The sequence below is a fragment of the Haematobia irritans genome, chromosome 1 (assembly GCF_050003625.1).
Source record: "Haematobia irritans isolate KBUSLIRL chromosome 1, ASM5000362v1, whole genome shotgun sequence".
NCBI lineage: Eukaryota > Metazoa > Arthropoda > Insecta > Diptera > Muscidae > Haematobia > Haematobia irritans.
Genome location: NC_134397.1, coordinates 274,243,659 through 274,255,701, shown reverse-complemented (window position 1 = coordinate 274,255,701; position 12,043 = coordinate 274,243,659). Strand labels below are relative to the sequence as shown.

The 12,043-nt window shown below is 33.0% G+C and overlaps 1 protein-coding gene across 5 annotated transcripts in view; it reads left to right on the top strand.

Annotated features, from left to right (window-relative positions):
* Window positions 1–12,043, top strand: part of snu (ABC-type transporter snustorr) — a 112,423-nt gene that overhangs the window by 50,089 nt on the left and 50,291 nt on the right. For 4 of the 5 annotated variants that reach the window (XM_075294672.1, XM_075294667.1, XM_075294677.1 and 1 more), the window contains exon 2: window positions 3,355–3,515. In XM_075294672.1, coding sequence (XP_075150787.1) covers window positions 3,502–3,515 — 14 coding nt within the window. In that variant the 5' untranslated portion in view covers window positions 3,355–3,501. The remainder of the gene's footprint in view (window positions 1–3,354; window positions 3,516–12,043) is intronic. The other variant, XM_075294683.1, reaches the window with a different exon arrangement.

The window sequence follows — 12,043 nt, the reverse complement described above, 5'->3', positions numbered from 1 at the left end:
TGTTGGGGACATAAAATGTTTGTAATATGCTTGGATGCAAACATATATTAATTTAGAAATAGCCTATAAACATATATGTATTTAGAAAGAGAGACTTAGAGAGTATGCTGCAAGTAAAAGAATGGAAGTAATCTAATGGCGCCTTAAAAATATATATACACAAGGAAAATTTCATTAAAATTTTTTCCTACCAGTGTATGCCTAAGGTGAAACATAATATGTTTGAACAATACAAACAATATTTTGTTTGGACCAATCGTGAAAATATATATGCTTGAAACAAAATGTGTTTGGGGTGTATGTTACAGATTTTTTTACGGTGCATAATCATAAAGGGATAGTAACAGAGGTGAATCAAGAATGGTACTACTTTGGGCCTTTTGCCACATATTTCGCCGCAAAACAGCAAAAGAGTGGTGCAAAAAAAAAAAACAAAACAATTAAAAAATATTTCTAGATCCGCAAGCAATGTAAGATCGGTTCCACCTATACGCGTTAATTGCGTTAATTCTCCAAAACTGTTTCATTACTTTTTGGTTTTATACCCTAATAAATTCGTCTTGATCGGTATATTTTTCAAATATTTATTTGGAAATTTCCATTATTTCATTAACCATTGTTGTGTTTTATACCCGGTAAAATAAAAATAAAACAATTACTTACATATGCAGCGATCGCTACATCAAAGAATAGCAAAAGTAAAAGGGATTAAAATTAATTATCGTTTATCTTTTATCATAGTTGGATGAAACCGCTTTTATACATTAAATTGATGAACATTACACTAATAGAAAAAAAATTACGTTCCATAGTCGTGAACGGACGGTGACAAAATGAAACGGAAACGTTCACAAAAAATCAAAACGGAATGTTCACAATTTCGTCCACGGGTGTTCACGATTTCATGAACGGCATTCGTTTTTCTTTCGCAATGAAAAAGTTTTAAATAAAATAATCGTTAGACGTTCTCATGGCAACTCCCTCGGTGGTGCAATGTGCTAAGGCGACTGTTAACGAGTATGGTGCAGAAAACACAGGTTCGAGTCATGATATCGGGAATCTTTTTTTGTAATTTTGTTTATAAAGTCGTAACCATAACGTTTTTAGATCATGAACGGCGATTGTTGTTTTGACAACGCATGGTGTCATTTTATCGTTGTCAGATTGACACCGCCTGTTCACAGTTTGATACCACATGTGTGTTGATTCACTTTCATGAACGAATCGTTTTGAAATGAGCACGCCGTGCATGACTTTTTTCTATGAGTTTACTTAAATCAAGAATGTTACAAGACTAAAAGTTCAAAATTCGGGATATTTAATTATAGACATTGACAGTTTCATGATAATACTGGCCATAATAGTCTCGCTATCCACCCTATTATATAATACAAAATTCATTTGAACTTGAAGTTCTTAAAAATCATACAATAGCTGTCATCAATGTTTTACAAGAAAAACAGAACAAGTATCGTATGAGGGCATTTTGCCTTAAAAATGGTCAATGGAAAGGTGAAAAAGCAATGACCATATTAAGAATATAAGTCTAAAAAACAACATTGCCATTCATCTTTGAGTACCATCAATAACAGGGTAATTTTGTTTCCATATTTTAAAGACAAATCCAAATGGGGATTCCCCTCAGTCATGGTAGTGTTGGAAACTGATGAATCACGGCTTACATTTGTCCTTATTTTTACCAAAGAGTTAATTGGTCAAAAATAGCTCTTTAGATTTGGTGTTTTTATATCAGAATTACATTTCTCAGAGGTATTTGGATAATATGAGACCCTCCTGCCGTCAAAAGGTCAATTAGGGAAACATCTAATGCAATGCATCATGGGTGTTGCGCTTCTGTGCTTGATACACCCTCAAAAAAAATCGCTTCTGTAACATATACCCCAAACACATTTTGCTTTAAGCATATATATTTTCAGGATTGGTCCAAACAAAATATTGTTTGTATTGTTTAAACATAATATGTTTCATCTTAGGACATACCCTGGTAGTAACAAATTTTAATGAAAATGTCTTTGTGTGGATATATTTTAAAAGCGCCAATAGGTTACTTCCATTATTTTCTTTGCAGAATACTCTCTAGGTCTCTCTTTCTAAACACATATATGTTTATGGGCTATTTCCAAATTAATATATGTTTGCATCTAAGCATATTATATTTACAAACATTTTATGTCCCAAACATAATATGTTCTAACATATTAACATATATGTCCCAAAAATGTTATGCTAGTTTGTGAACATTATATGCTTGCACTTAAAAATATTGTGTTAAAAAATTTGAGTTCCAAACATATAATTTTTACAACCAAACATATGAAAAACAGTCTTTTCCGTCCGTGTAGTTAGCACAATTCTCTATAGAATTTTGGGGAATTCTAATATAATTTTGCTTGCTCAACATATATGTGTCCATAAAAACCTTGAATATTCAAATGAACACTTCTTTGAAATATTGCGTTCGTACAGCATTACCCAACATGTGTCACACAAATGATTACTCTTAATTTATAAAATTCATGAAAGTTTCGGGAATTAAAGAAGAAAAAACTTCCGTTAATTTCTTGTTATCAGTACTAAATTAAAGTAAGCACATTTTTTAATATGGGCTTTGTCACGCATTCATGGTATAAAAGTCGATAAACTCTTGTTAACAAAAAAAAAAATCACCAAACTTGAAGTACCACAAAAAATGGTCAAATTATCGCACGTGTGTAACATGTAATAAATTTTCGTTTATTGATATTCAAGATTACGTTTACATTGGCATTATCGATTATGTAATTTATTTTGAGTTTAATGAATAATCATAACGTTACAAGAACCTGTAAATTAAAATCCTGAAATTTCGAAAAACAATGGAAAATCTTCAAGTATTCCTACAACGTAACTCGGAAATAAAGGTAGTCCAAGTAAAGAAGACGAACAAAAGTCACAAAAAATATTAACGAGACTTCTACGTAGAGAATTTTTCAGATAGCTTATCAATAAAAAATACCCGTTTTAGAAATTGTTTTACGCACTCAATAAATGTACTTTAATGGAATTTTAAGAAGTCTTGGCAAAACAATTTTTTTTACCAACGTTCCTGTGATGAATCTCAAGTCAAAATCAGTTGTGGTTTGTTGAAATATTTTTATATATTTTTTGTATTTCAAATATTAAACATGTTTGTTTTTTCTTCTTTTTATCTATTCCAGTGATTAACCATTTCTGGGTGGTGAAAAACAAAAAAAAAAATTAAAAGGCTCCATTAAATTTGTGTGTGATTGTGTTAAAAAATTGTGTTTAAATATCATCTAATTATTGTGTTTTTTTTATACATTTCTCTTCCAGAAAGTTTTTTTGATTTTGTTTTTGTTGTGTATTGAAATTAAAGCAGGAAATTAAGAAAATAAGTATCGAAAAAAATATTATTAATAATAATAATACACATATCGACAAGTCGACGAATACAAATCTAAAACACATAATTTTCACATCATGCTAATAACAACGTAAGTATCTGAATATATTGAATAATAGTAGTTGATAAGCTCTTTACTACGTCCAGTTAAAATACAATTTATTAATGTTAATTTAAACCAGAGCAAAGGTTGTAAACTTATATTGCTCAATGCAAAGAGAACATTTGTTCTCGTTTTCACAAATTTTATAAACAATTTACACATTTATATTTCACCAGATTGTTTATAAAAAATTAAAAATTTTAAAGTCTATAAGTGTTAAAAAATTGCGACAAAAACCTCGAAACTACGAAACTAAATATATAAGAGAAGAAATAGGTTTTAGAGCTATCGATAGTTTTATTTTTAAGGTACTATCGATATTTTATTACCGATAGCGATACTCAGCTCAAATCACTAAAAATTGCTGGGCGCAAAGTAAAATTAAAACCGAAAATGAAAAATGCTGATTGATTTCTTGGCGGCTTTGTATGAAATGAATTCCCTCTCCTTTTTGTGGGAAATATTTTTCCATTACAATAGATACCGGGAAACTCGAGTTAACACCTTTTTTTATAAAGGCTAAAAACCACGAATCAAATTCAGAACGTTCATACGAGGGCGGTTCGCAAACTTCTTAGCCTATCAATGAAAGAGAATAGTTAGTTTTTCAAAAATATTTAAATTTTTCAATATAATCTCCTGAAACTTCAATGCACACTCAGAAAATTTAACGTCGTACGTACAAGTAAATTCCATAATATTGAGTAGTTCAAAATTTTACTCACAGTTAGTTAAATTTAACTATTGATGAACAAAATTAACTCAGTGGAAGTAAATTGAACTTACGGCCATTACCAGCAAAATGGTTAAGAAAGAACTCCCAGTGGGTTCGTAAATGGACTGAAGCAAATATATTTTCTCCAACGTACGAAGAAGTTTCTCAGCGTTACTGAACTTTTACTGTGCAATAGTACGAAGTTTAGTTGGACACGAAATTTCCATTTTTAGTATAAATAAACTAACGATGAATGTCAATTCTAACTACCGTTGAGTGAATCTACTTCTAGACAATAGTTCGTCTCCGAAACATGTGCTCGTGTGGTGTTTCTAAAAATAGACACCCTTGACTGTATGTTTTAATGAATATATGCAGCCAAGCAAGAAACAAAAAACAAACAAAGTCACATTTGGTTGTTGATGAGTGTAAGAGCTAAGTGGCCCAGTGGATAGTGTGTTTAGTTAGAAAACTGATGGTACGCGGTTCGATCCTCCGTCCGGACAAAAGGTAAAATTTTATAAAATGATAAAAATAAAATTTAATAAATGATTCTAAAGGATTTGTACTACAGAAGAGTAAGTGGTTTGTACTAAATATAACATGACATGTAGAAATGGGGATCCTCCCCCTTGAGGTCTCCTAGCTCCAAGTCACCAGGTGGTCTAGGAAATCCGGAACATTAATTTTTTCGTTTTCAAAAAATGTATTATTTAGTTCATTTTTTACTTCTGAACAGTTAAATTTGAACTTGACAAAAGTTAAAACAAATTACTAACCTATAGGAAAATGTTGAACTTACTATGGGTAGGTTAGGTTAGGTTAGGTGGCAGCCCGAGGTATCAGGCTCACTTAGGACTATTCAGTCCATTGTGATACCACATTGGCGAACTTCTCTCTTATCACTGAGTGCTGCCCGATTCCATGTTAAGCTCAATGACAAGGGACCTCCTTTTTATAGCCGAGTCCGAACGGCGTTCCACATTGCAGTGAAACCACTTAGAGAAGCTGTGAAACCCTCAGAAATGTCACCAGCATTACTGAAGTGGGATAATCCACCGCTGTAAAACTTTTTGGTGTTCGGTCGAAGCAGGAATCGAACCCACGACCTTGTGTATGCAAGGCGTGCATGCTGACCATTGCATCACGGTGACTCCCAACATGGGTACCATGCTTCTTTAGCGACATACGAAGTTCAATATTAACACTGGTTAGTTAAAAATAACTCGCTAATGGGTTCACTCTTCTCTGAGTGCACTTAGTCCAACGCTTTTCTAGCAATTCTATCCCTTGATTAAAATAGTTTTCCTCAAGGTCTTCAAAGTAGTGGTTTACAACTGTAATTGCATCTTCATTTGAGGTAAAATGCTTGCCACCAAGGATTTTTTTAGATTTGGGAACAAGTAAAAGTCACTGGGAGCAAATCAGGAGAATAAGGTGGGATTTTAGCCATTGTTAAGACACTCTTGTGCGCTGGTGCGTTGTCTTGATGAAAAATTATTTTTTTGTGTTGTAAGCCAGGACGTTTTTCTCGAATTTGTACATTTATTTGATCCAAAAGGTTGCAATAGTACTCTGAATTTATTGTGTTACCCTTTTGTAGATAGTCAATTAATAAAATACCTTTGAAGTCCCAAAAAACCGTTGCCATAACCTTACCAGCCGATTGAATTGTTTTTACCTTCTTTGGAGCACTTCCTCCAGCTTCAGTCCATTGTTTGGATTGTTCTTTTGTCTCTGGAGTATAGTGGTGGATCCATGTCTCATCAACAGTTATGAAACGACGCTTAACATCAATTTTATTCCGCTTAAAACGATCCAAACAAGCTTGAAAAATGTTCATTCTTATGCGTTTTTGATCGACTGTTAACAAATGCCGCACCCATCTTGCAGAAAGCTTTTTCATCTGTAGTTCTTCATGCAAAATTAAATGGACTCGATCATTTGAGATGCCCATGATATTAGCAATTTCACGCACTTTTATTCGTCGATCATTTAATACCATATCATTCACTTTGGCTACAATTTCAGTTGTTGTTGCTGTTTTTGGACGTCCACTACGTGGTTCATCTTCGATGCTAAATTCAACAACCCAATTTTTTACTGTTGCATATGAAGTGCACCTAACACATTCACTATATCATTATGAATTTCTTGTCCCGATAAACCTTTTTTATGTAAATATTTAATGACAGCACGCATTTCTAATTTTTCCATTGTAAAAAAATTGCGGATGCGTCTTTTTTGAACATCTGTTTCTATATGAAGGAGTTGCCACATCGAAACAAAATTTAACATGTGTTCATAACAGAGATGGAAGTGTCCAAAACACTTAACTTTTTTCTGTTTATACCGCGCTTTTTGTGCTAGACTAAGAAGTTTCCGAACTGTCCTCGTACATATATTTTTAAATGTGATAAAATCTTGAGCATTACGTTATTTTTAGCATACACTCAAAACTTTTGTTTTGAACTCTTTATTTCACTAAAGCCAATTTAACTTTATTTTAGTTCATGGAATTTTTATCTTTGGAGAAAGTTTCCTTTACTCTAAATATTTTTTGCCTACGCTACTAAATTTGTATTTCTCACAAAATAGTTCATTATTTCTTCGAATTTGCAAATTTTACAACAACTGCTTTCATCATGAACTTCTAAAGTCATTCTTGCAATTTTGAACTAAAATTGTTTCCTTCAAACTGCAAAATTTTCTTTAACAAGTGAAAAAAACTATTTGTGTCTAATAAGTTTTCTTGAATTTGTCGAAAAATATTTACTTATTTTGGTGATATCGGTGTAATGCCAGCGTTTTTAATACTATTTAGTTAAAATTTTCTAAAAATATTCAAAATGGGAGCCACCGTGGTGCAATGGTTAGCATGCTCGCCTTGCATATAAAAGCTCGTGGGTTCGATTCCTACTTCGACCGAACACCAAAAAGTTTTCAGCGGTGGATTATCCCCTCTCAGTAATGCTGGTGACATTTCTGAGGATTTCAAAGCTTCTCTAAGTGGTTTCACTGCAATGTGGAGCGCCTTGCGGACTCGGCTATAAAAAGGAGGTCCCTTGTCATTGAGCTTAACATGGAATCGGGCAGCACTCAGTGATAAGAGAGAAGTCCACCAATGTGGAATCACAATGGACTGAATAGTCTAAGTGAGTCCGATAAATCGGGCTGCCACCTAATCTAACCTCTAATCTAGGTTAGGTTAGGTTAGGTTATGTGGCAGCCCGATGTATCAGGCTCACTTAGACTATTCAGTCCATTGTGATACCACATTGGTGAACTTCTCTCTTATCACTGAGTGCTGCCCGATTCCATGTTAAGCTCAATGACAAGGGACCTCCTTTTTATAGCCGAGTCCGAACGGCGTTCCACATTCCAGTGAAACCACTTAGAGAAGCTTTGAAACCCTCAGAAATGTCACCAGCATTACTGAGGTGGGATAATCCACCGCTGAAAAACTTTTTGGTGTTCGGTCGTAGCAGGAATCGAACCCACGACCTTGTGTATGCAAGGCGGGCATGCTAACCATTGCACCACGGTGGCTCCCAACCTCTAATCTAACTTAATATGTCTACCAATGTTCTATCAATGTTTTTCTTGGCGTTAATAGTTCAACAATTCAAACGTCAAACTTGACAAACCGACGCAGTTGTTGATTAGTTTTTCAAAACGACTTGATGATTTTAAAATACAAATTTGGAGAATTTTCCACCAAATGTATTTTTTACAATTTTATTTACATTAGAACTAAGTCATACTCATCTAGTAATTTTCAATTAATAATTCATAATCTTACTGCAAATATATAGCAATGAATAAAATTTGAAAATAAATTCAAGAAATAGTTCCTAGTTTTTTTTATTGTATGAATATTAGCTGACTAATTCCGTAGGTTGTCCTCTGTAACCTTCTTCTTACTGGTAGATAGTTTTGGAAGGTGGTGTTCAAAACTGAGTGTACATAGCATCGACATTTATTAGCGTAACTCTGCGCAGATAATATTTCTCCCACCATAGAAATCTCTGTGAAGTTTCGAATGTTCCAAGGTGCATTGACTATGATAAGTTTTGGGGTTTCTGAATACTTTCGACAAGCTGAATTATATACATCCAAATTGGCTTAAACATTTAAATTGACTTAAACAAATTGGCTTAAACATTTAAAATAGTTAATAATTTTCTACCAAAACAAAATTATTATTTTTAATAAAATTTCTTCAATTAGTACAATATTTTATTTAAAAATATGTAAAATAAACCTACTTTTCCCCTTCTTGAATTTTCTAACACGTTTTAATTGAAATTAAATTCAGAGTTATGCATTATAGTACAATCATTTTGAATATCGAGTCATTTGAGCCAGATCAGTCCGAGTGACTTTAGAGTAGAGAATGCAAACAAAAGATTTAAGTAACAAACTTTTTCATTATTTATTCCATTTCTATTTTTACTTCGTGGGGATGTCATTTCAATGATTTCCAATCCTATAAATAATTATTTTTCCTACAATAAATGTTATGATAGCATATAAAATTTATTATTAAAAAACGAAAATGGAATTCACAAATTTCCACGTGCTTGCTGACGTAAATGTATGTTTAAGAATATCCAAATAGCAGAACAAAAAATCAAGCCTCCCATAAAAATCCCAGAAATCACAAGCCAAGCACATTGCTTGAATAGAACTTGGCACATTATTCATTATCATTATACGAATTTGTATATTGGTATCCACCAAGTGTCTATGGAAAGAAACTCATAAAAATAATTTCTATACGAATATCCAATTTATATGCAATGTATTTAACATGAATATATAACCTATAGTTTAATATATTTTCTTCAAGAGACACAAAGAAATACGCGGTCTTAATATTTTGGCAATTCCCTTAACAAGGAAATTAAAAAAAAATACAGAATGCCTAATTCAAGTCCCTCTTGTTAATATCCAGTGGTAGTCACATGTTGAGTGTTCTGACATTTTGTTATTCAGGAACTTGTACTGAAAATAAAATAAAAAAACGAGCATTTTGAATTAATTCAATAATTTAGTGAAGTGTTTTATGTGCGAGTTTAATTGATGGATGATGGTATAGTTGGCTCACGATTTTGTCAGTTGATGGCGGTGTGTCCAAGCGGTAATGGATATATAACTCATATGTTGTAAATGCCATTGCGTGTCGTACATAAAGAGAAATTTTTGATAAAGTTTTAATATTTGCACAAATTGTAACATGGTCCCAACAATAATTGATAAAAGAAAATTGACTTTGTCTGTACAATTACAAAATATTGTATACAAGTTTTTGTATCGCTTGCACTGAAAAAATATTGTTGTGAGGTCAAAGATTTCATGTCTTTACAATACGAATACAAATTTTCCTTAGCATAGAAGACGTATTTCTCTAAAATAAAGTTATTTTCCTTGTCCAAAAGTCGATAAACTTTTCAATGAAGTCGTATTGTCCTTATAATTAAGTGATTTGACTTAAAAATGGGTATCTTAACATGAAAGAAAAAATTTATAGGCTAAGGTCAACTTGACTTTAATAATTCAGAAAAATTCTTTAAATTTAATGAAATTGTCTTTAAATTTGTTGTCTTTTTGCATCTTGACTACAAAGCAAAAAATCGTTCAAATATAGGACATGTTTTTCAAAACTTTATTTTAAAGAAGTTTTTTACTTCAAACATAGCATAATTTCTACTGGAAGTCGAGTCCTAATTTGGAAAATAAAGTTGCCGTTAACTCGTTTTTAAAGGACTTTGATAGCATATGAAGAAAAAAAGCTGAGAAAGCGAAAAATTTAAATTTGCTTCCTAGAAGCAATTACACAAAACCTAAAAGAGAATTGTGTCTTAAAAGTATCCTTACTTGTATTCTCCGCTTCTTTGGCTCGGAATCAATACCAAATTTTTTAAAGTAAAAACAAAATCTTTGGAACCGAGTATGCTTTTTTTTCAGTGTGCCAAATGAATTTAAGGTAGTCATATAATCGTGTTAAACTTGTAATAAAAGTTAAATTATTGAAATGGGGAGCCACCGTGGTGCAATGGTTAGCATGCCCGCCTTGCATACACAAGGTCGTGGGTTCGATTCCTGCTTCGACCGAACACCAAAAGTTTTTCAGCGGTGGATTTTCCCACTTCAGTAATGCTGATGACATTTTTGAGGGTTTCAAAGCTTCTCTAAGTGGTTTCACTGCAATGTGGAACGCCGTTCGGACTCGGCTATAAAAGGAGGCCCCTTGTCATTGAGCTTTACATGGAATCGGGCAGCACTCAGTGATAGGAGAGAAGTTCACCAATGTGGTCTAAGTGAGCCTGATACATCAGGCTACCACCTAACCTATCCTAACCTATCCTATTGAAATGTCCTATCTTCAAATGGCCAGCCCTGACAGAAATCGATTTATATATCCCATAATTTCATGAGATCAGTAGATGTAGACGGGACGAGAGGTCCCTCGCCTATTTTCTGTACATGATATCTGTTGTTAACTTTTACGACAATGAGGCGACATTTCCGAATATTTCAGCGTCCCTCAGGTAAATTACTCATAAAATTATTCGTGAGTCACGACGTCTTTCGTGAGTCACGGTATTTTTCGTGAGTCACCACATTTTCGTGCGTGAGTGTGCGTGAGATCTACCAAACAATATCGTGCGTGTGTGCGCGTGAGTAAAATATTACTCACGTGCACACCTCTAATTTGATACACTTAGCCTACGAAAGAATAACAAACATGGAAAACAATCCACTTATTTTTTAACATTGTCTCCGAACAATGATTATTTTGTTTAGCATTTTTGATTTAAAATCGAAACAACCAAAGATCAATTAGAATGTTTTTTTTTGTATAATTATTAAATTCACTTAGGTCCTTTTTTCGGTGAACAAATAGACTTTTTAATAATAGATTTTTAGGTATTTTGTTAGGTATATATTCTATAAAAAGTTTGACTTTGAATAAATATTTTACATGCAAATATATTTTCTCCAGTGTATGGCAGCGATGACTCGTGCATATTGAATACAAGTATTTATTTAAAAATTCCATACATGTAATTTTGTTCTATACATGCGATATATATCTGATCTTTTATCTACCTGTCCGTTGCTGACTGACCAATAGCAAAAGTGAGAGAAAATAATTAACCAGAGAGATGGAGAGCTCCTATACAATAATAAAACCACAAAGAAGAAATATTTTTTTATTGTGCTATCAAAGCTTAGGTATTCCATAGGCATTGAGCCGGCTTTATTTGCGTCATTCGCTTTGCAAGGAAATTAACAAAAGCTTATGACGCTACCGAAGGAAAACTACAACACGATGTTAAGTAATGGATGTTTTTTTTTCTTAGATTTTTTGGTATTGAGTCATAAAATTCTCAGAATACAACAGAATTACGAAAAGGAAAACATAATACAAACTATTTACTTTTCGTATCTCTTTTGATGAATGAAACCATTGCCAAGAAAAAACGTCACACTTGTCTTTTAAAGAAATACAATTTAACAGCGGCAAAGCAATGTTTGCTTGGATCCGGTGTGGACCTTCCTTCAGAAATTTTATTATTGAACCTAAAGAAGACCAAAAAAACTGCTAAGGACGAGCAGCAGTTCAAGGCAAACTGGCTTTCTGCGGCGAAGAAGGTGGACAAGGTGGCTGTACAAAATCTGATGGCAGGTGTCAAGCGTGAGGCACGGCAATTCGGATTTGGAAAAGCGAAAGCCTAACTGAATATTTTTCCTGAATTTTATACTAATTGAACTTGAAAAAGAAATTTAATTT